At 43.2% G+C, this 27,580-nt stretch overlaps 1 protein-coding gene across 3 annotated transcripts in view; it reads left to right on the forward strand.

Moving 5' to 3' along the window:
* Positions 1-27,580, forward strand: part of PLPP1 (phospholipid phosphatase 1) — a 140,442-nt gene that overhangs the window by 80,469 nt on the left and 32,393 nt on the right. For all 3 annotated transcript variants that reach the window (XM_073559937.1, XM_073559938.1, XM_073559939.1), the window contains exon 3: positions 9,940-10,220. In XM_073559937.1, coding sequence (XP_073416038.1) covers positions 9,940-10,220 — 281 coding nt within the window. The remainder of the gene's footprint in view (positions 1-9,939; positions 10,221-27,580) is intronic.

Here is a 27,580-nt window from a genome sequence, read left to right on the forward strand (position 1 = left end):
TGGAGCCTCCAGCACCAACCTCCACCCGCAGAGCCACACTCCACATAGAGAATAATGGGGCCTCCCGCACCGACCTCCACCCGCAGAGCCCCACTCCACATAGAGAATAATGGAGCCTCCAGCACCGACCTCCACCCGCAGAGCCCCACTCCACAGAGAGAATAATGGGGCCTCCAGCACCGACCTCCACCCGCAGAGCCGCACTCCACATAGAGAATAATGGAGCCTCCAGCACCGACCTCCACCCGCAGAGCCCCACTCCACAGAGAATAATGGAGCCTCCGGCACCGACCTCCACCCGCAGAGTCGCACTCCACATAGAGAATAATGGAGCCTCCGACACCGACCTCAACCCGCAGAGCCGCACTCCACATAGAGAATAATGGAGCCTCTGGCACCGACCTCCACCCGCAGAGCTGCACTCCACATAGAGAATAATGGAGCCTCCAGCACCTACCTCCACCCGCAGAGCCCCACTCCACAGCGAGAATAATGGGGCCTCCAGCACCGACCTCCACCCGCAGAGCCGCACTCCACATAGAGAATAATGGAGCCTCCAGCACCGACCTCCACCCGCAGAGCCCCACTCCACAGAGAATAATGGAGCCTCCGACACCGACCTCCACCCGCAGAGCCGCACTCCACATAGAGAATAATGGAGCCTCCGGCACCGACCTCAACCCGCAGAGCCGCACTCCACATAGAGAATAATGGAGCCTCCAGCACCGACCTCCACCCGCAGAGCCCCACTCCACAGAGAATAATGGAGCCTCTGGCACCGACCTCCACCCGCAGAGCCGCACTCCACATAGAGAATAATGGAGCCTCCGGCACCGACCTCCACCCGCAGAGCCGCACTTCACATATATGGCTGCTCTGTGCGCACAGGACCTGTGATGAGGTCACAGGAGGGGAGGAGTCAGGGGTCACATGATCAGGGGCCCTTACTACTTCCCTCCTGTCACTGTGACCATCAATTACAGCCTCTTGCATGACCGGCCGCAGCACCAGCGTGCAGACTCAGAGGCTAAATTGTAGGTGCTGCAGGTATAGGAGCGCATAATGCCGCCCCCTGCTGCCTGCCGCTTCAGCAAGTCGCTCAACTTGGCTCATTATAGCTGCGGCCCTGAGTATACTATATTCTAAGGGACTATGCTATACATAATAAGGCTACATCCCTGTGTTGGTGTGCTGTCCACTTTTACAGATGCACTGAGCATGTCCTATTCTGATCCTCAAAATCGAATCAGAAGAAGACATTCTCTGACCCTCACGGATCTCATTCTCAGAGCCGTGATTTTCATGTATGTGTGAATAAATCTATAAAAGTCTACAAGCCCGTGTGCCATCCGATAAAAGAACCTGGAAGCACACGGATATTTCACACCAATGTGAGAATGTAGAATAAGGGATTTTACAGATCATATTATCACTCTACATCACACAGTGCAGATACAGAATAATATCTACATCCAGGCACTTACTGCTGACGTCTCGTCTGATTAGAGCCGCTTTCTCTTGTTTGTTCTCCATCTGGTCAGACCTTCATGTCGACATCTCCAAGCCACGACTCTTCTGGTCATGATTATCTTCGCAGCCCTGAAAATAACAAGGTCACATACATCTGTCTCCCCCCCCGAATACAGTTATGTACCCCACCATTATTATACTATTAGCCACGAACCATTAAAAATATAGTGATAAGCAGCACTGTGTCCTCCATTACCTTTAATCTCTGACTCTCAATAATATGATTTATTCAGTCTGTGACTCTCTCCAATTACCTGTAAAGGGCATGTCACACTAAGAGATATCGCTAGCAATATCGCTATAACTAGTGACGTTATAGCGATATTGCTAGCGATATCGCTGTGTCTGATACTTACCAGCTACCCGCTCCCCCGCTGATTATCGCTGATCGCGCGAGAACGTTCAGGACTGTTTCTCGTCGTCAGCTTCCTGTGGCGCTTCCTGCTGTGAAGACGAGCGACGCGTGGAGCCGGGCGGGAGGACGTCAGGATCGCCTGGTGTGACAGGTAAGTAGCGACCCCCGTCCCCAGCGATGTCGCTAGTGAGATCTGCCTATGTGGCAGCTCACTAGCGACTACTTAGCGATGTACCAGCGATCCTGACCGCGTCATATCGCTGGTCGGGATCGCTGGTACATCGCTAAGTGTGACAGTACCTTAAGGCTATGTGCTCACAGAATATATACAAGGTTTACAGTACAAACGAAGTGAATGAGATCCCTGAAGTTTCATGCACACTCTGCTTATTTTTTCCTTGCAGATTAAAATCTGCATAATGTCTATTCTTGCAGTGTATTTCACCAGTACTAATGGGGAAAAATACATAACAAAGAAAAATGTGGAAAAAAATAAATGTATTTTGCGCAACTTCCTTCCTGCCAACACATTAAGACATGCATTAAAAACACATGTGACATGCACACATATGAACAAGTCGGTAGGACACTGTTCATACCACCCACTGACTCAAACAGAGAGCACAGAATAACAATTGTGCAGAAATATCCTGCAGTAAGTAGATCGAAAAAATAAAGAGGCGCGCTCGTGCTGTAGGAGGAGGTGCTGACTGAACGTGGATATACCACAGGTAAAAGTCAACGGGTAGACAGTCGCACTCAAAATTGAATGTCACTTGCAAGTGACATTCAATTTTGAGTGCGACTGTCTACCAGTTGACTATATCCTGCAGTGAAACATAACAGTAGTCAGCAAGTGCTGATAAAAAGATGATAACAAATACAGGGTATTTAGTCGATACTTTTTTTGCAAAAAAATGTATACCAAGCTGCCTCACCGCGTCAAGGTAACCCTATTGAAAACGTATCGACTAAATACCCTGTATTTGTTATCTTTTTATCAGCACTTGCTGACTACTGTTAAGTTTTACTGCAGGATATTTCTGCACAATTGTTATTCTGTGCTCTCTGTGTTTGAGTCAGTGGGTGATATGAACAGTGTCCTACCGACTTGTTCATATGTGTGCATGTCACATGTATTTTTAATCCAGTTTTTTCGTGCCTATGCATGATTTGAGAGACCCCACCCCTCTCTTGTGTGACATGCACATAAAAAGCTGGCTTGCACCACGTGCCCATACTGGGAAGCGCCTGTCCTCATCCTGTTCATTTAGACACTGTTCACATGTTCAGGTTTTAAATACATTAGATAGGGACTGCTTCAATAGGGTTACCTTGACGCGGTGAGGCAGCTTGGTATACATTTTTTTGCAAAAAAACGTATCGACTAAATACCCTGTATTTGTTATCATCTTTTTATCAGCACTTGCTGACTACTGTTATGTTTTACTGCAGGATATTTCTGCACAATTGTTATTCTGTGCTCTCTGTTTGTGACATTAAGACATGCAGCAGAATTTTGTCCTGCAAATCCTGAGCGTGGGCACATAGCCTTAGTCCCTGTTCTGTGTCCCTCATCATTCATTTAAAGTCCTTATTCTGCCTTCAGGCACCCCCCACACGATGTGCAATCCAGCATACAGCATAAACCACAGCTCTGTCTTCCAAAATAAGCAGACTGTTCTCTGTAGTCTAACTTGTTTATTTGTTAAGAGTATAGAACATGCGGTAAAACTGTAAAGAATACAATGACATACACAAGTATTGGGCAGGTGATCACACAGTTAACACAGATACAGGAAGCATTTAGTGATGCAATTTTCCAATTAAGTCTACTGAGCACTGACTACTATGCAACTAATAAACTCTCTGCACACACTGCATTGTAAGAAAGATTAAGTTTACCAGATATGCCTTAACCGGATAACGAATTCAAGTTGGAGAATTAAGATGGAGGACAGGTAAACATGTGCATCCTATGATATACACAGAAGCAAAATGGCCCTTCTTCATCCCAGAATACATTGCTTCCTTCCCACAAAGCACTGCTTCAATCCCATAGTGCATTGCTTCTGTTAAAGGCACAGACTATATACTGCTATCAAAGACACTGCTATAAATTCAGCCACCACTAGATGGTGCTATAATTAACCCAGCACACAATAAAAACATATTGCTTTATTCAGAGCACATAACACAGACTGCCCTATATCAGAGGGCAGAACAGTCCTTGAGAGTTTCATAATGAATTTGGAAGTGGGAAAAGACGCCATCAGGTACTGAGCATCCTCCGCCACCTCCCAATTCATTACAAGTCCCTGACAGCGTCTTCACCCACCTTTCAGTTCATTATAAAAGGTCCTATGCACCTTATCGCCTCCTCGCCCACTCTCCAGTAAATTTTAATTCCACTATAGTATCACAATGAATTGTGAGATGGGGGAGGACACAATCAGGAGCTTAGCACCCTCCTTCACCACCCAATTCATTTTACATCCATATCTAACATCTTCCTCCACCTCCCCCTGTTCGTAAGTCCATTATAAGTCCCCCGTCCTCCCATCCCAATCCTCCACATCCCTCTTTGTCTTCCCCCCCATCCCATCATTGTCTTCTCTGCCACCACCATCATTGCCTCTTCTCCCTCCACCTCTTTATTGCCCTTTCCACCCCACCACTCCCATCATTGCCCTTTCCACCACATCACCATTATCATTGCCTTCTTCCCCACCACCCCCATCATTGCCCCTTCCACCACCTTCATCATTGCCTTCTCCCCCATCTTTGCCCTTTCCACAACCTCCATACTCAACTTAATATTTGGTTGCACACCTTTTTGGAATAAATAACTGCAGTCAATTGCTTCCTGTAGCATCAACCAGCTTCTTGCCCCTCTCAGCTGACTGGACCACTTTTCTTTTGCAAACTGCTCCATGCCTTTGAAGGTGCCTTGCAGTGATGCCACCAGGTATTTAAGGGCCTTATACTGGCAAAATCTTCATGTCCTCTTGAGACTCTGCCTAGGCTCCACCCCAACTCTGCCTCCACCCCTCAAACCTTCCACTGTCTTACTGCCCCCTCTTGGAAAAACTCTACTTCTGTGTGCGCATTGCATTCTCCACTCGCGCATTCGCAGTATGCTTTGCCCAACTGCGGGCAAAGCTGAAAAGCATTAGTGCGCATTCGCCGGTGAACTATGTCCCGGAATACTTCTGGCGCATGCAAACTGCTTTTTTTGGCTTTGCCCGCAGTTGGTCAAAGCATACTGCGCATGTGCGAGTGGAGATTGCAATGCACATACTCGAAATATGGACGAGAACTACGGAAAATACCTGAAATATTGCGTACAGCGGCCAAGGAGGGGTGGAGGGAAGGAGCAAAAACACCGCCCATCGGATCGGACCCAACTTGCATACAGCGCGAAAATGAGGTGACCGCTTCCCTTTAATGTTACCATAGGTCTTTTTGGCAGTCTCACAGACCAATTCTCTTTTCTAGTCTTTAAAACCATTTTTGGGGGACATGCAGTTCTAGGTAATGTCACTGTTGTGCCTAATGTTAGTCACTTCTTGATCACGTCTTTAGTGTTCCATGGTATATTTAATGCCTTGGAAATTCATTTGTACCTTACTTTTTATATCCATTGTATGTTTTATCGTAGCCTTAAAAGCAGTTGCTTTGCCGTAATTTTTGACATAGGAAAGATTTTCATTTTTATGTTTTTCCACGATTTTTGAAATAGAAATTTGCAGCTCCGGAATCTTGACAAGCAGCTGATGGAAAAAATTAAGCACCACTTGTTCTGTCCAAAAAGTGGTCTCCAGAGACACCACACTCTCTTAGGTTTGGGTAATTTCCACTCTCGCAGAGTAGACTCCGTCCTGATAACCCCTTCCATGTTTGCATGCTAAAAAGATAAAACTAGTTCATGCAAGCGTTACAAGAGCGTCTAGTCTGACCGTATCTCCCAGTGATGGCATGTAGCAGCTTGTCCAAGTCAGTTTCTTGTCCTTACCGTGAGCTGCAAGATAAAAATACTGTAACTTATGTACGGTGTCTTCAACCTCCTGTCAACATATTACTACAGCCTTGTCCGTGGAAAGTACAGAAAAAAGTTTTGCAGCCCATTACTGTGCATCCCAAAGGCTCTCTCTAGTAACCATATATTCCAAGCAAGTGATTGTATAACCAGTCTACAAGGGCATACTTTGGATCTCTATTTGTATTTCGTTTTTAGTTGTAATGTACTGGAAACACCAGCTGCACGGCCCCGGGGGAATAAAACATTACATTATGCCCATTGAAACTAAAAGGCCATTAAGGTATTGCAAATGCATGGAAGTGCTGGGCCCTTCAGATAAGGACTTTGTTGAGGAGCGTCTTAAGGCATTACAGAAGAAAATCCATTAAGTTATTGACTATCTAGCAACCCCTTAAAGGGAGTCTGTCTGTGCACTCCACTTTCCTAAGCGGTGTATATGGGCATTTAGGTCATAGGAAGTTCAACAACATTATACCTTGATATGTGATTTGATGTTTTATTGCAGAGAAATCCACGTTTTTCTCAATACGTAAATGAGCTGTTAAGATCTTTGATCTGGATATAGATCTCCCTGAGAATCTGCCACCACAGCTTCTTATAAAAGAAAGGGGGTGATAGTGTGAGACATGTCGGTCAGGAGAGCAGACTGTCAGTCATTACATGTCTCACATTTGTAACGCCCCCATTCATTTAAAATAAGCTCTGGAGGCAGATTCTGTGTCCGGATCTTCAGAGCTCATTTACATAAAAAGAAAAACGTGTATTTCTAAGGAATAAGACATCGGATTATTACACATATCAAGGTATCATTTTCATCCTCTTTCTATGACTTGCATGCCCATATAGACTGCTTAGGACAGTAGATCCTACTGACAGATGCCCTTTTAAAGTTTAGATCAAACCATCAAAATTGTCGTCTTCTCTAGATTTCTATATATCATGGCGCTAAATCTGTGCCTCACCATTTAAAGGGGTTGGCCACTATTGGACAAGCAGGTTTGAATCCCTCCCCCTTGTGTTACTGAATGTAATAAGGAAAAAGTATAACTACATCCTGGTCCAGCTCCGCTCTGAGTGATGTGATCTCGTGATATTGTTTGTCACTTGGACACTGCAGCCCATCAGCAACCACTGAAGGGCTGCAATCCTTAGTTCTCTGCAGCCATCACAGTTCTGACTGCTCCTGTGATGCACACAATGTTAAGATCGCCAGGGAACACCGATCACGAAAGGGTTGGAAAACTAGATAAAAACATTGGTTTCTCCATTGAAGATTATTTGTCTATATGACATACGCTTCTCAAATCCCCCATCTATGAGCCATCAGAGAGACGATTAGCTGGACATGCATGGTCCTTGTATGACTCAGACTTATACTCATATGAATGGACACCATGTTCTTCTACTTTTGCCCCTGCAATGGTTCCCTAAGAGAAAAAGCCTATCCGACTGCAGGCAAAATCTGCTGTTTGGAAGGGGTGACGAGTCCTGGTCCTGCAGCGATCACTTGATCATCCTGGAAACCACCTGAATCAATGTTTGGGGCAGCATATGGTAGGTGCAGAGAACCGTAAACCTCTGATAGGTGGTTTTTGTTTTTATAAAATGAACACTGACCCCTTTAATGTGTCATAGTCAATTAGTGTGAGTGTTTAGAACTTTATTTGCTATAAACAGGTAAACTAAAGGGTACAAACTAGGCGTGTGGCCCACCGCATTATTATCTTGGAAAGAACCTAATAAATTAAAGTTTAATGAAAGTTCTCTATAAAGAGTCACTGATGACATCCTTCTCTTGTGAGACATTCTGTTGGTCACAATCACATTTTTAATATAATCGAAACCTATACAGTGATGTTCCTTTTATGACTCAGTCAATAATCTCATTTTCTAGCACTTCTTCTTTTTTTTTTTTTTTTGCATAGAACTGTACAATACTTTTTACATCAGAAGACAGAGCAGAGATGGCTCCTCCGATTAAAAAACCACATTCAAATACACAAGAATCTCTAATCTTACAAATTTCCATATACATATATTTTATCACCCAGTAATCTTCTCCTGTCTACTGTTGTATGAAATGAATTTTACTGTGACTTTATTTCTTGTTGCAATCCTTATCATTTATCTTCACTGATAAACGAATTATATTTTTTTTGTGTGTGTGTGGGGGGGAGGGAGGGGTTTCCAATACATGCAATATACATACAGTTTACATTAATGAGTAATTTCGGTCCTTCAAGTATATTACACATTTCTATATTTTGGCTTTTGTTTTTTTGGTTCCTTGTGATTAATACAATCTCCGTGTTAGAGGAGTTCACTGGCAAAAGGAAACTCTGAGCAGGTGCAGTAGGTACCTATACTGCTCAAGATAGCTTAGCATGACATGGCATAGATTATCTACAGGTCACAACACCTTCTTAGTATTCACAAAATACAGGGCAGCAGTGTGTATTAGATCAGCTAGGTAGACATGGTGGACAGCAGTGTGAGCAGCCTCTTCCTACCTTAGCATCGTGGTATCTTCAGTATTAGATCAGATAGACCATGGACAACTGTGTGAGCAGCCTCTTACCTCAGCACTTCTTGTATTTCTAGTATTGGATAAGATGAACAGTGTGGACAGCAGTGTGAGCAGCCTCTTCTTACCTCAGCACTATGGTATCTCCAGTATTAGATGAGATAGGCAGGGTGTACAGCATTGTGAGCAGCCTCTTACCTCAGCACTTATGGTATCTCCACTATTAGATCAGATAGACAGGGTGGACAGCAGTTTGAGCAGCCTCTTTTTATCTCAGTACTCCATGTTATCTCCAGTATTAGATCTGATAGACCGGGTGGATGTGTGAGTGAGTGGCCTCTAATTACTTTAGTACCCCTGGTATCTCCAGTATTAGATCAGCTAAACATGGACAACAGTGTGAGCAGCTTCTTCTTACCTCAGCACTTCTTGTATCTTCAGTAAACTTTCTGAATATTCACTGGAAACACCTCTTCGTACACATGAAAGGAGTTCCAGCTTCCTACTGCACATGCTCTCAGGCACCTGTCCTTTTAACGTTCTTGGACAGATGGTAAACCTTTCAATCTACTACAGGGATTATCTCTTAAAAAAATGACCAGCACTTCTGAACAGGATAAAAGACATATGAACAGGTGCAAGCTGCCATGACTGCATAATATACAAACTAGAGAATGTAGCCGCACTCTGTAAGAGTGAAGATATATGCAAACATTGAATATATGAAATTTGAACTGCATTACTGCTATATAGAATATGCTTATAAAAATGAAGATACGGTACTTAGTGCATAAATTGCCAATTCATGTGTGCCCATCAACCACAGCAAGGTGACCTTTCTTTGACAGGACCCTAACACTAATAATTATCAAACATGCTTCTCCCGGGTGAAAAGCCTGCAAATTTAAAGGGCAGGTAGGATCCATCATCAATTAAAAACAGCTTTATGCTGAAGGGAGGAGTGCACAGTCAGAAAAGAAGGCTGCCAACAGCTCCAATAGTATACAAAGAGCTGATCAGTGCCTGTGAACAGGTGCGAGCTGCTTTGACTGTATAATATACCAGCAAGGGAATACAGCAGCACTCCAGACAATTTATGCACAAAGTATCTTCATTTTTATAAGTATATTCTACATAGCAGTAATTCAGTTCAAATTTCATATATTCAATATTTTCCAATCTTACTGCTTACAAATGCTGCTGTATTCTTTTGTTTAGGTATTTTCTCTATATGCAAAACGAGAGTGATTTGCTAAAGGTATTTTGGCTTTTTTTCCCCTATATTTTAATCCGCTTCCTTTTTTTTTTTTTTTCAATTAGTGGAGAATCCCCTTAATGAATGTGCGATATATATTTACAAAGTCCTATATATGTACAATACAAGGGCCAAATTGGTATCTATAGAACTGTGAAAATCTGTAGGTGATTTCCTGTAGTCCATGAAGTCGCTGACCATTGTATTAACCGGTGTCCTTTTCTTCTCTACAGATCATTTTAGGGGAAGCCCTGTCTGTGTTTTATAAGTGCCTTCAGTCTAACGGCTTTGTCAGAAATCACTATGTAGCAACGATTTACAAAGCCATTGGCACGTTCATCTTTGGAGCTGCAGTAAGCCAGTCGCTGACCGACATCGCCAAGTACACCATAGGGCGCCTGAGGCCTCACTTTCTGGATGTTTGTAAACCAGACTGGACCAAGATCAACTGCAGCGCTGGATACATCGAGAACTTTGTATGTCTAGGAGATTCCGTGAAGTCCAGTGAAGCGCGGTGAGTACAATCACAAGGGTTTGTTAGTATTGAGGTATTCATCGGGTGAATCGGGAACTTTTGCAAGCGATTTGTGTAAGCTCTGGTTACCAGGGATGTCCTTATTTGTTAACGCTCCTGCTTCCCAAGGTATCTTATCTGTCTAATTAACAACACTGCTGTGCCAGCAATTAACCCAAACATCTACGGCACAGAGTTTGGGTAGGTATTACAGGACCCGGGACTATTATTTTCTATAAAGATAAAGCGATGTTCCCTAGAAAAAAAAAAATGGTTCCATTATATTTCAAAGCACAATTTTCTTTTTCTTGCGGATTCCTTAGAAATTAAAAAATGATAAACTTGTTTGGCACCATATAAAATCATACACATGAAGGTACAGTATAGAATTAGAGCGCTTGTCATAAGAAATGACCTATTGTTTAAAGCAGGTTTTTGTTACATGTATTTTTTTTTTTTATATATATATATATATATATAGAATATGATACAGCATTTTCTTTTCTTACTAAAAAAAAGTAGGATTTTTTAATACCTTTTTTGGTAATTTTTATTATATATATCTCAATCTGTGTAAAAAAAACAAAAAAAAACTGACCATTGGAGCTAATTGTCCATTAGCAACAATAAAGATCAGAAAATACGAGCGAAAATTAGCACCGGTGGCCAGTGTGAAAACTGTGAGACTTCTTATTATTTTTAATATAGATTGTAATATGGAAGAAACAAAAATACATCGCCATTTCACACACATGATTTAAACAGTTATTTTTTTTTTCTGATGACACTTTCTCTTTTAAGCTCCCAAACTTATTTTAATTTTTTTTTTTATTTATGCAAATGATGTCACCATCACAGAAGTCCTATTGCATTTTTGTGCTGATCTTGCCCACAAGGCCAAGACTATTTAGACGATTGGCATCTGTACGAGAAGCTCGTTTCCTTAGCAGATCGCCTTGGCTTACGGACTTTGCATCTTCGTGACAGAATCTCTTTAAATATTCAGTGTTTGCATATTAGGAGGGCGCCGCCACATCCTTGTGATTGTTTGCGCACCAGCAGACACATAGGACACAGCCAAAGTAAATGACTAAAAATGTATAACATGGCATACGCAGGTACAGTAAAGACTGCGTGTGCTCTTACTGGAGCCACATTACCTGGCACAGGCACATTGCGCATGTGTAGCTAGTACGCCCCACTGCACTGGGCATGTGCCAGATGTAGCCTGAGATAGTTTAGGATGACTCTTGGACCTTACAGGCACTGCCTACATGACTCTTAAGTGACATTTTAGCATAGAATGTGTGCACAATTATAGCTTTATTTTTAAACAGAACCCCATAGTTTACACAAGGACATGTTGAGAACGCTACTGTTAATTCACAGGTTCTTTTTAAAGACAAAACCAAAGAAATGAGCCGGAACACATGGTGGTGTAAGTGAAATGTGTAGGTGCACATAAACACTGTGTCCACTAAAGGGTGGTCCAAAGTCAAAGTAAATTTCATTCTATATCCCTATATATTTAGAGCCATAATATAAACTGAATTCTAATATACTAGCACTAAATATTCCCAATCCTTCCCTAACTACACGATCTCACTACTTTTCTATTATTCTTGTTCCCTACTTCCTTTCAGATGAAGTGTTTGAGAATCCCGTTTGTGGGGACTGGGCTAGTCCATGCTGTGTCCTTGCACGCTGCACACAATGACAGCGGCATGCTCTGTTGTCGGCTCAGATCAGTAGCTGGTAACAGAGCAGTGTGACAATACCCTGCGTGCCGCAACCAGCGCCGCACCCGACAGGTGATGTCACTGGACTCTGCGCATCGGATATTCTGACAACGCTCTGTTGCCGGCTTGTTACTACTGATCTGAGCCTACAACAGAGCACACTTTGTGATATATCGCACAGTGCACAGAGCAGGAACTAGCCCAGTCCCTGAAATGAATGTGACTGATGACACTACATTTCAGGAAGGGGCTGGGGGTGTGGCAGTTACCACCGCCTGTGCCCAACCCCCCCCCCACAATGACTCTATCTCAGCATGCGCTTGGGGATTCTCAAATGAGGCATCATCAGAAAGGAAGTAGGGGTAAAATAGAAAAGCAGTTGGTGTACTTGGGGAGCGTTAGGAAATTTTTAATGCAAGTATATTAGAAAATTGTTTAGATTATGGCACTAAATAGTTAGGGATTCAGAATAAAAATTTTGACAAACATAACCTTGAATAAAAACAAAATGAGCAAATACCTGTGCAGTAAATAAAAAGTAATAGTAATGTAGGGTACTTGGTTGACACCACTATTTTGATCAAAAAAAGTTTTAAAAGCCATCCCACTGCAGGAAGGTTTGCCCTTCAATAGTCTGGGGCAGAGCAGGACCCAGACATGACTTTTTTTTGCACCTGCCTGTGGATAGATTGAAAGACAACCTGTCACCAGATCAAAAGTGGCCAGTTTTTGCTCTTCTTTTTACTAGCTGATTCTGACTTTTTTTTTTTTTTTTAAACCTGCCATAAGCTTTCAGAGATATGGGCCTTTTTCATCTACTGCCGTTTTTCCTCTGGTCTTTGTCAAGGGGTGGTGCTCACAAAGTAATCAGAGCAGCCTGAAGACCCGTCCCCAGAGAATCTTTTGAGCCACGCCCCCTTGTTAAGGAATGAAACAATTAGCACTAAATAAAAAAAGGAAAAAAGAAAAAAGCCAAATATTCAAGGGGACAACGAGAATGAAGAAGAGAGAAAAAAAAAAAAAGCAAAAACTGTCCACTTTTGACTTGGTGGCAGGTCCCCTTTAATTATGGCGTAGTAGACGAAAATGTGCTTTCACAGGCATTACATTATAGTACAGTTTACTGTGCAGGGAATCTTGGCTCAGCTTCACGCACAATATGAAATGAGACACCGCTGTGCCGGCTCCTGGCATGTCGCTGTGCTGACTTTCTGGGATATTGGGGAGCTGTGCCTGTTACTATAATTAAATGTAACATGACCTCTGGTGTGATAATACCACATTACAGCTGTTTTGTGCCCAAGTCCTGCTGTAAAGCCTTGCTCACAGTCTTAATACCTAGATTGTCAGCTTAGCTAGATCGCACCAGCATCACAAACACCCTATAATCTTAGAGAACGTTTCAGGCTCTGAGAGGGTGGGAGAGACTGGGGGCACACTGTGCCTCCTAGGGCAATCCGCACCTAGCAATGCTTTAGTAATAAAAGATTATTATAGTTTCTGCCAGAAAAGCTAACGTATAGTCAGAAAAGTTGTCTTTTAGTAGAAGCTTTTATTCGATTCCTAATCATAAAATGAATATACTATTAATTGTTGAGTCAGGACTATCCCTTGTATTGTCGCCTGTCTATAAAAATTCACTTCTGCTTTCAGATGCAACCAAGCTGGATTGGAATAACAGATATTCTTATACAGGACATAAAACGGAAGTGATCATGGATTTGATCCACTTTTTACACACACTAAATATGATGGTCTTTAACCCCTTAACCATTGGTGCAAATTTTGCACTTTATGTGGTTCCTAATTTTCTGAGAAGAGCCAGTTGTAGTGTGGAATAATTCCAATCATTGTACCATATAATGGTTAAACAAAAAAAGTCACAATTCCTTTATCTTTTCTTTATATTGATAATATTGAGGTTTGCAGTATGGTTAAATTGACCTGGCAGCGAAATCCTGCAAATACGTAGCACTTGCAGTGACGCCAAACCTTTATGGTTTGTGTGTGTGTGTGTGTGTGTATATATAATATATTTCTCTCAAGCCATGGCGACTTCACAGAAGTGCAAACCTGGGAAGGTCCAACAGGGTCTCCTCCACCGTTATCTTGATAGTATCAAGCCTTCGAGTTGTTGGCCTTGTTCCTTCTATATGTCCAACAATGATGTCCGTCTCGTGTGATTGCTCTCTTTGTATAATGTGTCCAAAGTAGTTAAGTCATGAATTGGTGACCCTTGCTTAAAGTGACATGTCTGGCTTGATTTTTTCCAAAATTGATTTGTTTGTTCTTCTTTACATCCATGGTATTCATAACATCCTAAACCAGCACCACATTTCGAATGCATTGATTCTTCTTCTGTTTTGTTTCTTAATAGTCCAGATTTGGCATCCACATATTACAGAAAAGATCAGACTATGTACGAGCCATTCCTTTGTCTCCAGTGAAATGTTTCTTGATTTGAACACCTTGTCCAGTGACGTCATTGTTGATTTGACCATAGCTATTCTATTGACTTCCGGTATCGTCGGTGCATCTTGAGTTATCGATCCGACTAGGTTTAAGTCCTTTTCAACTTCCGATTTGTTGCCTTCCATCTCAAAAGTGTTCCGTCTTACCTGGCAGTAGTCAATATCTTTGTCTTCTTTGTGTCGAGTACCAGTCCTGTGTTCGAGCTTTCCCTCTTCAGACTCCATAAGTCCTTTATTCCATCTATGCGTGTTGCTATCAATGTTGTATTGTGTACATATTTAAGATTCTTGATAATTCGTCCAGCAATTTTGATTCCTTCTTCTTTTTCGGCAAGTCCAGCTTTCCTGAAAAAAGTTGTGCATACAAATTGAAGAGAAATGGTGACAGGGTACAGCCTTGTCTTACGCCTTGCTCTGCTTTGAACCATGCCGTGTGACCGTGCACTGTTCGGTCTGTTGCTTCTTACTCGATGTAAAGGTTTGTAATGAGGCTGATCAGATAGTTCTGCACACCCATATCCTTCATAGTATTCCAAATTTTCTGGTGGTCAACACATTAGAAGATTTTGTTGTAGTCAATCAAGCAAAATATATCTCCTTGTGGAATTATTTGGCCTTTTCCATTATCCAGCTAATGTTAGCATTTACACCTCTTGTTCCTCTGCCTTTTCTGAATCCTGCTTGTTCCTCTGCCAGCTCTTTGGCAAAGTAAGGCTGTAACTGACTTTTAGGATCTTCATCTTCAGTAGTATTTTGCTAGCAAGAGGTATGAGCGCAATAGTCCGATGGTTTCCACAATTGGTAGCATCTCCCTTCTTCGTAATGGGAATACAGACAGATCTTGTTCAGTGCTTGGGCCATTTACCCGTTGTCCATATGTGTTGACACAGGCCAATCTGACCACTCCACCTCAGAGTTTGATGGTTGTGTCATTGTGGATTCATATCCTTGATCAGATGCAACACAGGTGACAGCTGTTTTATGCCAGGTTTACTGTAAAAAGCCTACTTTTTTTTGTTTCCTCTCTCTTTGGGGCAGCTGTATTTGAGACACAAACTTGCAGGTTGTGTTTTGTCTCGATAGGCAGTGTTAGCAATGTGTGCTTTTTAAAAGATAGGGTTCTAACCCTCCCTTTTCAAGAAGTGGGAGAGGGGCTGTAGACCAAGTTTTACCTTTGTGCATAGTTTTGCTTTTCGGTTTTATTTTGACCTCTTGCAGTACAGCAGAGCTGCAGTCTGTGTGTAAATTACTTGCATTGTAATAATAATGAGGTTACTCTGGTGATTCTGCCTAGTCTACACTACAAAGCTGAAAGAGTAGGTGTTTGCCTATTGTGAGTTTACCAGTTGCCTGATTTAAAAGTGGAGTATTTTTTAATCCACCCCCCACCCAAAAAAAAAAAACCCCCCCAAAAAAAGCAATTATCATTAAGAGAACATTACAGTTAATATTTTTTGTGTTCAGAGGGGAGGAGGGGTGGTTGACAAATTTGCTTGACAGGCACGTGGCATGACTAGGGATGATACAGTGAAAGGGTTCAGTAAGCATGCACACTATAGCTATTACACAACACGTGGTTACTAGTTTAGAGTTAGGGTACCGTTATACTTGGCGATGCACCAGCGATCCCGACAACGATTTTTTGTTTTCTGTAGATAACGGATCGCTCCCATGTGCATTGGAAGCCTGCTCCTCACATCATAGGCTTTCTGTTATTACTTGAAGCTGGGCAGTTTGACAGATTCCTGTTATCTGCATCATCTGGCAATGCAATCAGTTTAGATTTATGTGGCCAAGTATGGTGCTGTTGGAAATCTAGATTTAAAATATAACATCTGTTTTCCAAAGCTTAAAGAAAAATATCCCATGTTAAAAATTTCAGATGCAAAACAGGAAAGACATCTTAATCCCACTACTCTGGGTTTAATACATTGTTTTATCACCATAGGTCAAAAACCTAAATGATTTTGGTGAGGGATCTCACAGAGGAGGGGAGAGAAGGACCCGCAGGGATAGGCTCTTTGGCGCCACCACTTGCTCCAGGTCAGTCAGGGAACTGCACCGAGGGCAAATAGTCACCGGAAAGGCTTCCCTTATAGGTACGAGTTAGTGAGGCGCTCCCAGTGAGGGGGGATATATATCACCAGTCCAGGCTGGAGATATATATTTAAACCTCCCAGCCGTCACTGCCAGAGTTCCTCACTAAAACAATACGGTAGTCTGCCACCAGCTTGCGGATGTGGAGATTCATGAATCGAGATAAGAGTAGCCCAAGATTAATTTTAGATTTAAAAGCCGAAAAGGGGCACTAGAAATATACAGGTATTTATTTACAAGAACAATATACAGGTATATGGTCACAAATGTAATACAAGGATAGGGTATACCTATCATGTTAGGTAGCATGTGACTACAGGGAGGCGCTGACGGATCACAGGTCCAAATCTTAGTTACAGGCTTTCCTGGCTGCGTCAGCTAACGTATCCTCCTGCCATTAGAAAAACTAAGTCCAAAATGAGTGACTGCCTTGTATCTCCTAGGCTGTTCCCTCCCACACTCTGCTGCCATCCCTGGGTTGGACTGCCTCCCTCCTCCCATGTCTGAAAATAAGATTTCCTATCCAGAATCGTGAATGACCCATAACTTTGCGCCCAAAGCTTTAAATGGGTTGGTTGTGCCGCTACTGGGTTCTGCTGGATTTTATCTGTGCACAGAGACCAAATATGCCTACCCTATGTAATTCCTGTTAGCTATGTTTTATAACTCATAATGCAAGTTTCTGGAGGTGGCTAAATAATGTGTGGTGGGGAAAGGAATGCCGATTATGATTATGTGCTTGGCTAGTCTCAGACATATTGCATTGTGTTATTTTCCAGATTCAATACCTCAGAGCCTGCTGTGACTTGTACCACGGGGGCTCCATGTGATTCAGTCAGACAAAAGAGCCAGCTGGCTGCAGTTGCAAAAACAGTTTGCACCCTTGTGTTAATAGCTTAAGAGTTTCTTCTTGGCTCTTTTTAATTAACAAAAAAAATGATCCTGTGGAATCCTAAGGGTGGGGGCACATTGCAGGAGGGAAGACACTTTTACTTCATCCCTCACAATTTCCAATATTCATCCTTAAATGGAAGCTACCGTATATACTCGAGTATAAGCCGACCCGAGTATAAGCCGACCCCCCTAATTTTGCCACAAAAAACTGGGAAAACTTATTGACTCGAGTATAAGCCTAGGGTGGGAAATGCTCCATAGATTATTCCCCCATATGGTGTCCCCATAAGAAGCTCCATAGATTATTCCCCCATATGCTGACCCCATGAGAAGCTCCTTAGATTATTCCCCCATGTGCTGCTGCATGTAAAAATAAAAAAAATGACATACTCACCTCTCCGTAGCTGGGTGTCAGATACTCACCTGTCCTGCGTCCATGGCTGCTCACCGCTATCTGCCACGTCATCGGTCAGTGACGTTCAGACTGCAGGAGGCGCGGCGCGCACTAATCACGTCACCGTGCCCTCTGCTGTCTGAAGTCACTGACCGATGACAGACAGCAGCAAGCAGCCATGGACGCAGGACAGGTGAGTATCGCTATACTTACCCGTCCTGACGCTGTCTCTTGAGCCCCCAGCTTCTCCGCGCTCTCTCTTCCTGCGTTCAGCGGTCATGTGATACCGCTCATTAAAACTCGTGAATATGCGCATATTCATGAGTTTTAATGAGCGGTACCATGTGACCGCTGAATGCAGGAAGAGAGAGCGCGGAGAAGCTGGGGGCTCAAGAGACAGCGTCAGGACGGGTAAGTATGACCTGACGCCCCCGCCCCCCCTCCCCCTCCGACCCCCCCGGTGTATATGACTCGAATATAAGCCGAGAGGGGGACTTTCAGCCCAAAAAAATGGGCTGAAAATCTCGGCTTATATTCGAGTATATATGGTAAGTGCAGAAATGACAAAGCAAAAATAAAAACCAATAGAAAACACCTGTTTGTTGGGTTATAAGATTTTCTGTAAGCTCCTGAAACAATCCCGTAAGGTCCATTTGCCCATGGAGCTTTTCTCTTCACAATTACGGATCTGCTGCGGCAAGACTTTACCTTCCACATTGAAAGGAAAAAAAATCACCTTTTTCATTAAGACTTTATTTTCAATATGTACTAATACTAGCCATTAACCCTAAGACACTTTCAGATTCCTTACACTCATCACTGTCCCCAATCTCCTCTTTTTCCTGTCCTAATCTGGTTAGAAGCACCCTTGACCAAGTAGCTCCTCCCCTCACCCTCAGAACCTCCAAGCACAGAGTAAAACAGCCCTGGCTCACATTGCAAACTCAACTTCTCCATCGATGCTCTAGGAGTGCTGAACGCCTATGAAGAAAAACCCGCACACCAGAAGACTTCATCCACTTCAAATTTATGTTAAGAACCTATAACGCTGCCCTTCATCTCGCCAAACAGACCTACTTCACCACCCTGATCTCCTCACTAGCCAACAACCCCAAGAAACTTTGTGACACTTTTCACTCCCTCCTCAGGCCAAAAGCACAAGGCCCTATCGCAGACATTTGTGCTGATGACCTGGCCTCCCACTTTACAGAAAAAATAGATAATATCCATCAGGAAATCTGCTCCCAACCACCAAGTGCTGTGACTCCCATCCCTTCCTGCATCTCCCCTGGCTCACTTTCTACATTTGATCCCATCACAGAAGAAGTCTCCAGACGCCTCTATTCTTCTCATCCGACTACATGCACTACCGACCCCATTCCCTCACATCTCCTCCAGTCTCTCCAGTCGTCACAACCCACCTAACTACAATCTTTAATGTCTCCCTCTCCTCAGGCATTTTCCCATCCTCCTTCAAACACGCCATCGTTACTCCATTACTAAAGAAACCCGATCTCGACCCATCCTGGACAAACAACTGCAGACCAGTCTCCAATCTCCCCTTCATCTCTAAACTTTTGGAGCGCCTAGTTTACTCCCGCCTTACCCGTTACCTCTCCACTCACTCCCTTCTAGACCCTTCGCAGTCCGGCTTCCACCCCTACATTCGACTGAAACTGCACTCATCAAAGTGACCAATGACCTTCTGACAGCAAAATGTAATGGTGACCACACTCTGCTCATTCTTCTTGACCTATCTGCAGCTTTTGACACTGTTGACCACCATCTCCTACTCTCTAGGCTCCAGTCACTAGGCATTAAGGACACTGCTCTCTCCTGGTTCTCTTCCCATCTCTCTGACCGCTCCTTCAGTGTTTTGTTCTCTGGCTCCACGTCATCTCCACTTCCTCTTGCTGTCGGGGTACCTCAGGGCTCAGTCCTTGGCCCCCCTCTTTTCTCTCTCTACACGGCCCCAATTGGACAGACCATCAGCAGATTTGGCTTTCAGTACCATCTTTATGCTGATGACACACAACTATATACGTCTACCCCCGACCTTACCCCCGCTGTACTACAGAACGCCAGTGACTGTCTGTCCGCAGTCTCCAACATCATGTCTGTTCTCTATCTGAAACTCAACCTCTCCAAAACTGAACTTCTTCTGTTCCCGTCGTCTACTGCCCTCCCTAAATCTGACATTTTCCGCTCCGTGGGTGGTACCACAATAACACCCCGGCAGCAGGCGCGCTGTCTGGGTGTTATGTTTGACACCATTCTCTCCTTCACATCTCATATACAATCTCTTGCCCGCTCTTGCTGCTTACACCTAAAGAACATCTCTAGAATCCGCCCTTTTCTCACCATGGAAACAACAAAAACATTCACTGTAGCATTGATCCACTCCCGCCTGGATTACTGCAACGCTCTATTAATTGGCCTCCCCGTCACTCGACTATCCCCTCTCCAGTCCATACTTATTGCAGCAGCCAGGGTCCTCTATCTGACTAATCGGTACTCGGACACGTCCGCTCTTCGCCAGTCCTTACATTGGCTGCCCATTCATTATAGGATCCAATTCAAAGTACTTGTTCTCACCCACAAAGCTCTCCACAGTGCAGCACCCCCTACTTTTCCTCCCTCATTTCTGTCCATCGGCCTAACCGACCGCTGTGCTCTGCAAACGACTTTCGACTAACCTCTGCACTAATCCGTACCTCCCACTCCCGACTCCAAGACTTCTCCTGTGCTGCTCCTATCCTCTGGAATGCTCTACCCCAAGAAATCAGGACTATCCACAATTTGCATACTCCCAGGCGCTCCCTCAAAACACAATTGTTCAGAGCGGCGTATCACGTTCAGTAAGCAAAGACATTCTATGTGTAAGTGTGCGTGTGTAGCCCATTCACTATCTCCATCCATCCCTCACTCCCTCAAGATGGCTGGACCTTCATTGTAAATATACCATTGTAAATACACACCTGTACTCTGTATCTCCCCCACCTCATTGTAGATTGTAAGCTCTCACGGGCAGGGTCGTCTTATTTTGCTTTAATTATTGTATTGTTAACGTTGTTACTTATGACTTGTGTTTTGACACTGTCAAACTGTAAGGGTATGTGCACACGTAGTTTTTAGTCTGCGGATTTTGTAGAGAAAACCGCAGGAAATCCGCAGGACAAAGTGCTGCGGTTTTTCTGCGGTTTATCTGCGGATTATCTGCGTTTTTTCTGCGGTTTTGCCCTGCGGTTTTACACCTCATAATGGATGAGGTGTAAAACCGCAGCGTTTCTGCACCAAACAATTGACATGCTGCGGATTGTAAACAGCAGCAAAACCGCGCGGAAAAAAACGCAGCATGTGCACAGCTTTTTTTATTTCCATAGGAAATAAAGGTACTGTACAACGCAGCAAAATCTGCTGCGTTTCTGCAGAGCCAAAAACGCTGCGGAAACGCAGCAGAATCCGCAGCATGTGCACATACCCTAAAGCGCTGCGGAATAAGTTGGCGCTATATAAATAAAGATTATTATTACTTACAGTTGCAGTCAAAATTATTCATACCCCCCGTATTGGAGATTATCGTAGGTTTATTAGAAAATAGACAAAATGTTTGCTGTAAACAAGTGAAACTATGTAAAAAGCTCAACACAACTGATAGAACGTGTGGTTTCTCCAAGTTCAGCACAAAATTCTATTTCTAATGACTTTTGCAGCCTCAGAATTATTCATCTTCCTTTTATACCTAGTAGAGCCCCCAATGTGGTTGAATATGACATGCTGCAAACATGATGAATAGCCTGACCCAAGGTTCTGGCTGCAAAGTTGATCAATTTTAGCCCAGTTTCTCATGGCTAATGGGCCGGCCTCTCATGTTTTTTTTTTTTTTGTTTGTGTGCTGCCACAGTTTTCTTTCAAATCTCACCAAAAATGTTCTATGGGGTTCAATTTAGCTGACTGTGATGGCCACATAAGAAGCTTCCGGGTGTTCTGAAACCAAGCCTTAGTGAGCTGCGGGACGAGTTCCAAATATTTTTGGGACACCGTCTTTTTTATCCCTTTTTATATTCAGATTTTTTGAGACACAGAATGAAGAAACAAAACCAAGCATTTCAGTTACTTTTGTTTTTTGTACCATTCACCGTGCGGTGTAAATTATAAGACTGATTTGTTTCAGGTCAGTACGATTACAGAGATGCCACATTTATTTTTTTTTTTTTTCATGTTTTGCTATTTTTACACACTAAAAACAATATTTTACAAAAATTAATTTGTTTTTGCATCGCTATATTCTGAGAGCTGTAACTTTTTTTTTTTTAATGAGCCATTGTACGGCTTTTGTTCGTTTTTTTTGGCGGGATGGTTTGGCATTTTCATTTATACCATTTTCTTTTTTACCATTTTCTTTTTTTTATATGACTTCTTTTTATTCTCTTTTTTTGTGAGTCAGTATGATGAAAAAGTGACCGTTTTGGCATTATTATTATTATTATTATTATTATTATTATTATTATTATTATATATAATTTTTTTTTTTTTTTTTTTTTTTTACAACATTTGCTATACGAAATAAATAATGTGCCAGGTTTTTATACAGTGGGGTCATTCCAGACCCGACGATACCAATTAAGAGGACTTTTTTTTTTTTTTGTTTGATCAAAAATGCTGAATTTTCAGTGGTGAAATGGCTTTTCGTGACTGGTGTATTTTTTTGTGTGTTTGTTACTTTTTTACACAAGTATTTTCCTTTTTTCACCTTTTTTTTTCTTGCTTAGTCTCACTGTGGGACATGAATAATTTTTAGTTTGCTTATTGGTCTCATACACTGCAGTACTCGTGTACTGCAGTGCATGGGACGGTCACTGAATCAATGACTAAGCCTTTGAGACCCAGCATATAGCTGGATCTCATAGGCCACCGTATCCTGGGGTCATCACCTATGAATCACATTGTGGGAGTCTGATAGGTACAAAAGGGGCCTTGTAACCTCCTTGCAACCAATTAAATACTGCTCTCGCAATTGACAGCGGTATTTACTGGGTGGTACTACACACTGATTCCCGCTCACCTTTTAAAACGGCAAGCAGTAATAAGGCCCCTTAACGACCACCGTTTTAATGTATATCGGCAATCGTTAAGCGATTAAAACCAGAAGTATATATTTTTATTTTCTTTTAATGAAGTTTTTAGATTTTCATTCGGATATGTAGAGTCAGCCGAAATAATAGTTTTCATCCTTATTTCAACCCTGTTAAAACTGCTGACTAGTCCATACACTTTTCCTTTCAGGAAGCCATAACTCAGAATATGGTCTAAGCAAATGTCCAGCTCATTGGATTGAAAATTGGCTGCAAACTGCTGTTCACCACCTAAAAATTAGTCTGAATCATGAGCTACAGTATATTCAGCCTCATGGCAGCAAAAAATAGTTTGAAAATATATAATCCCAGTGATCTCTCCTGCTTGACCTTTCAACTGGTGTAATCTTTTATTGACCTTCAGGTTTAACCCTTGTAGGATTTTCAGCTCTCTGGTAGCAGTGTGGATACACACATGCACATGGTTTTATATCAAAACACTATAACATTTTATGGTCCATCATAAACTTCACCGCTCCAAAAGGAAAACTGCCTTTCTCCAGTACAAATGACTAACAAACAGTGTTTTCTTCAGGTACAATGAAACAAAGTAAATTTAGCAGCCTTAACAATCTCAGTATTCCAGAGACCATTTGCCGAAGTAATATTAAACGCATTGACCAAACAAACACATCTCTGTTCAGCTTCAGCCCAAACTCCACTCTGCTGCGCTAACCCAGCTGCTGTTATTAGGCCTGTTAACACTGGGAGCAAACTTTCCCACCCAGACTTTTTGTTGCTCTTAAATCAGAGACCCAAAATCCAGTCAAATTAAAACTCTCTCAGTAACCAACTGTAACTGGTACAGACTCTACATTACTGAGGCCAACCACCTCGGTGACACACATCTGCCATCCATGATCTTGCTTTCTTACATCCTGTGTCTTTTTTTAGTTAAGGAAAAAAATTTGTGCCTTGATCATACCAGCAGATGCCAAAATTAATAGGATTTGCCACCACTTAGAGACATTACACTAGAGATAAGCCTTCTCCTGAAAGATATATCAGGCATAGGTCATTGCTCTGGAGAACATAGAATTGATGATCATCTTCTGCCTCGATCTGTGACATGCACTTGGCAATATCTAGAAAAGTATTCATGGAAAATTATTTGTCAGATTTACGGTACAAACAAGTGGAAAATACTTATACAACCCATGTAGGTTAACTTTTTCAGACGTCTGTGTTCGAATGTTGATACTTAATAAGGCCTACAAACAGCAAAATGCACAGCAAAATGCACAATCTGCAAATGTCCCTAGTGTACTCTGCTCAAGCAGGTTCATATTTTTCATTGAATGTTTCTCAAGACAAATGACAAAATTTATCCTTGATTTTTAAGCTGACGAAAGTGTTTATAATAAAAAAAAAAAAGGCTATGGGTGAATTATGAGATCTTTAAAAAAAAAAAAATGGATTTATAAAAGACACCTTGTCTGCTATTTCGGCATACCTAGGCCACAGTGCTAACTCACTATGGTAACTGACCACAGTCATGTAATTTTTCCAGACATAATTCTTAGCTGTGTGGGGGACTCATGAATTGAGGGTCACTTAACTTTTTTTTTTTCCCCTTCCTTTATTTTGAGAACATCCTTCTTATATATATTCTAACTTTTACATCTGTAAGTTATGTGAATACAGAAATATTTGCTTTATTATGACATGAAAGTTGTCAAATATTTTTTAAAACTAATTTTATAGGAAGAAATTGGAAGATATTTTTGCCTACCTTTTTTTGTTTTTTTTTTTCACTTTTTCTGGCTGTGTATAGTTTTGATGATGACAGAAATATTACCCAGTCACTCTTCCCAACCAACAGCAACTACAATCAAGGTAAATCCTCCTTAATGAATCCATCAGATCATTAGCAGTTAGAGGTGCTTTACTTTGTTTGCAAAGGCTCACGTCTGCTCATTTGGCAAAGGGTTGGGCGTTTGGCCCTCTGCTGCTATTCTGAAGGGTCATGTTTGGATCTTATTGGAGAGATGATAGTGCTTTTTTATGATATATTCACTATCTACCTACTCATTTTAGGCACTGGGCAGTGACCCTTGGCTATATACGGTTCAGCTACCTTGAGTCTGGCTTGTTTGATCATAGTCAACCTGACAAAGCTGCATTGTATTCCTGCTCACCCTAATTGTTACTCTTGCTGTGTTTTAAGGCCCCGTTACATTTAGCGATGCACCAGCGATCCCGACAACGATATGACCCGGTCAGGATTGCTGGTGCATCGCTAAATGGTCGCTAGTGAGCTGCCAAACAGGCAGATCTCACTAGCGATGCAGCGGCGGTCGATACTTACCTGTCAGATGCATCGAGGGTGACGTCTTCCGCCTGCGTCCATGGAGTCGTTCGTCTGCGCCAGCAGGAAGCCGGCGATGAGAAATGGACCAGGCCGATCTCGCACGATCGACGATATCCAGCAGGGAGCCGGGTTGGAGGTGAGTGTCACAGGTAGCGAGATTGCTACCGATCTCGCCGTTGCGTCACAAAATCGGTGACGCTTTAGTGATATCGCTAGCGATCTCGCTATGTGTGAAGGGGGCTTTAGACCATTAGATGTCCAGGTCTATTGACTCTTCTAGGGTACCGATTTTATTTACTTTCTGCCACCTTAAAGAAATTTTGAACATGAGCAGTGACCTTGTATGGAGCATCTGTAAATGCATCTCCCCACATAAAAGTATGGATTGCACATTTGTGATGCTTTTGAAAATGGTTAATGTGTATGCACTATAGTAGAAGAATCTGGTGCCAAAGGAGTTCTTAACAATCGCAATAACTTTTCAATAAGTTTTAAATACAGGGGTTGGACAAAATAATGGAAACGCCTAACGTTTTGGCATCATAATCTTCGAACATGTTATAAACATGCAAACCGTGACATATGGTAATGTTTTATAGTTGATTATTTGTGTTATGTGATATGTGTATGTAAATTAACTGTTTGTTTTACAGAATTGTAAGAACATTGATGAAAACCTGATACCAATGGCAGGCCTCTCGGATTTTCAAAGAGGCCAAATTGTTGGTGCTCGTATGGCAGACGCTAGTGTAACAGAAAGTGCCCGAATGCTTGGCGTGTCAAGAAGAGGTACTGTCTCCAAAGTAATGACTGCGTTTGAAAGAGAAGGAAAAACGTCCGCAGCAAAGCACAGGTCCGGCCGAAAGTCGAAGTTGACTGAGAGAGACCGTCGGACTCTAAAGCGAATTGTGAGATAGGATCGCAAGACCACGGCTCCGAAAATCACTGCTGAGCTCAATGAACACCTACAGAACCCAGTTTCCACGAAAAATGTTCGTCGGGAGCTGCACAAATCTGGTTTCCACGGAAGAGCTGCAATTCGAAAACCGCTGCTGTCAATGACAAATATTTCCATGCGTTTAGAGTGGTGTAGAAATCTCCAGAATAGGTCTCTCGAGCAGTGGAAACGTGATAGTCTCAGATGAATCATCATTTACCCTATTTCCGACCTCCGGCCGAGTGTACGTTTGGAGACAGCCGAAAGAAGCATTCCATCCAGACTACCTTCTCCCAACCGTAAAACATGGCAGAGGTTCTGTGATGATCTGGGGTGCTATTTTCCCTTCACCCATGACAGCACCACATGAGAGAGGGATCCGCCCCGCCAGGACAGGAACCTACTGAAACATAAGGGGCGGCACCTCTCCCCCGCTTCAGTTGGGTTCCTGTCCTGGAAAGGAATCCCTCTGACAGCGGCGGTGCCTGTCAGGATGAAAGACCCAGGGCCGTCCCGGCGTGTAAAAATTGCAGGGCTGGCTTACCTGCAACGCTGGCCGTCGGCAGCTGGTAGCGCAGTCCCCGGGGTTTTCCTCATACGGGCTCCGGGTTCGTGCGGGCACGGTCCGATGTCCTCCCTTCGGAGGTTCCTCCCTGTGCCGCCCTCCCCCTGCGCGCGCGCCCGTTCCTTCCCCTGCATGCAGGGGAAGCCGGGGGCAGAGACCGGCGTCTGACGTGGGAGCGCGACCGCTGACGTCATCTGGACGCGACGGTCATGGCGCCGGGCGCGACGCCGGCCAGGAGAAGCGGCTGGCGGTCGCGGGGGGGAGGGGTAATGAGGGGCTCACTCACCACATAAAGAAGGAGCAGAAGCGGCTGCAGGGGTGACAATGGCGTCTCAGGAGGATCGCTCACCGTCCCCGTTGTCCCTGCCCCCATCGCAAGCTTCTGGTCGCAAGAGCCGCTCGAGCGGCAAAAGCAGCAGCCGTCCGAGTCACCGATCGAGGGATTCCTCGAGATCAAAAGAGCGCAGAGCGCACGCTCCTTCGCAGCCCCAGAGCCCGGTATTCATCTTTCCTGGGTGGTGAGTGATCTCCGTGAAAGTTAGACAATAATGGGCCTTCCTATGTCTTGTTTTTTTCTCTTTTAGGGAGGCAAAAAAGCTATAAGCAAAAAGAAAAATAGAGAATGTGCCATATGCCACAGCCCTTTAGCAAAAGACTACCAAAAGGACTTGTGTGTCAGCTGTATCCAGCGGACTATGGCTGAAATGATGCCGAGCCTGGCAACAAACCTCAGATCGATAATAAAATCTGAGGTGCAGGGCTCACTTAAAAAATTATTAAAAAAGAAGAGTAAGAGTAGGAGAGCCTCCCCGAGTTC

The sequence above is a fragment of the Dendrobates tinctorius genome, unplaced genomic scaffold, assembly GCF_039654945.1.
Source record: "Dendrobates tinctorius isolate UK_male_01 unplaced genomic scaffold, ASM3965494v1 ptg000285l, whole genome shotgun sequence".
Taxonomy (NCBI): Eukaryota; Metazoa; Chordata; class Amphibia; order Anura; family Dendrobatidae; genus Dendrobates; species Dendrobates tinctorius.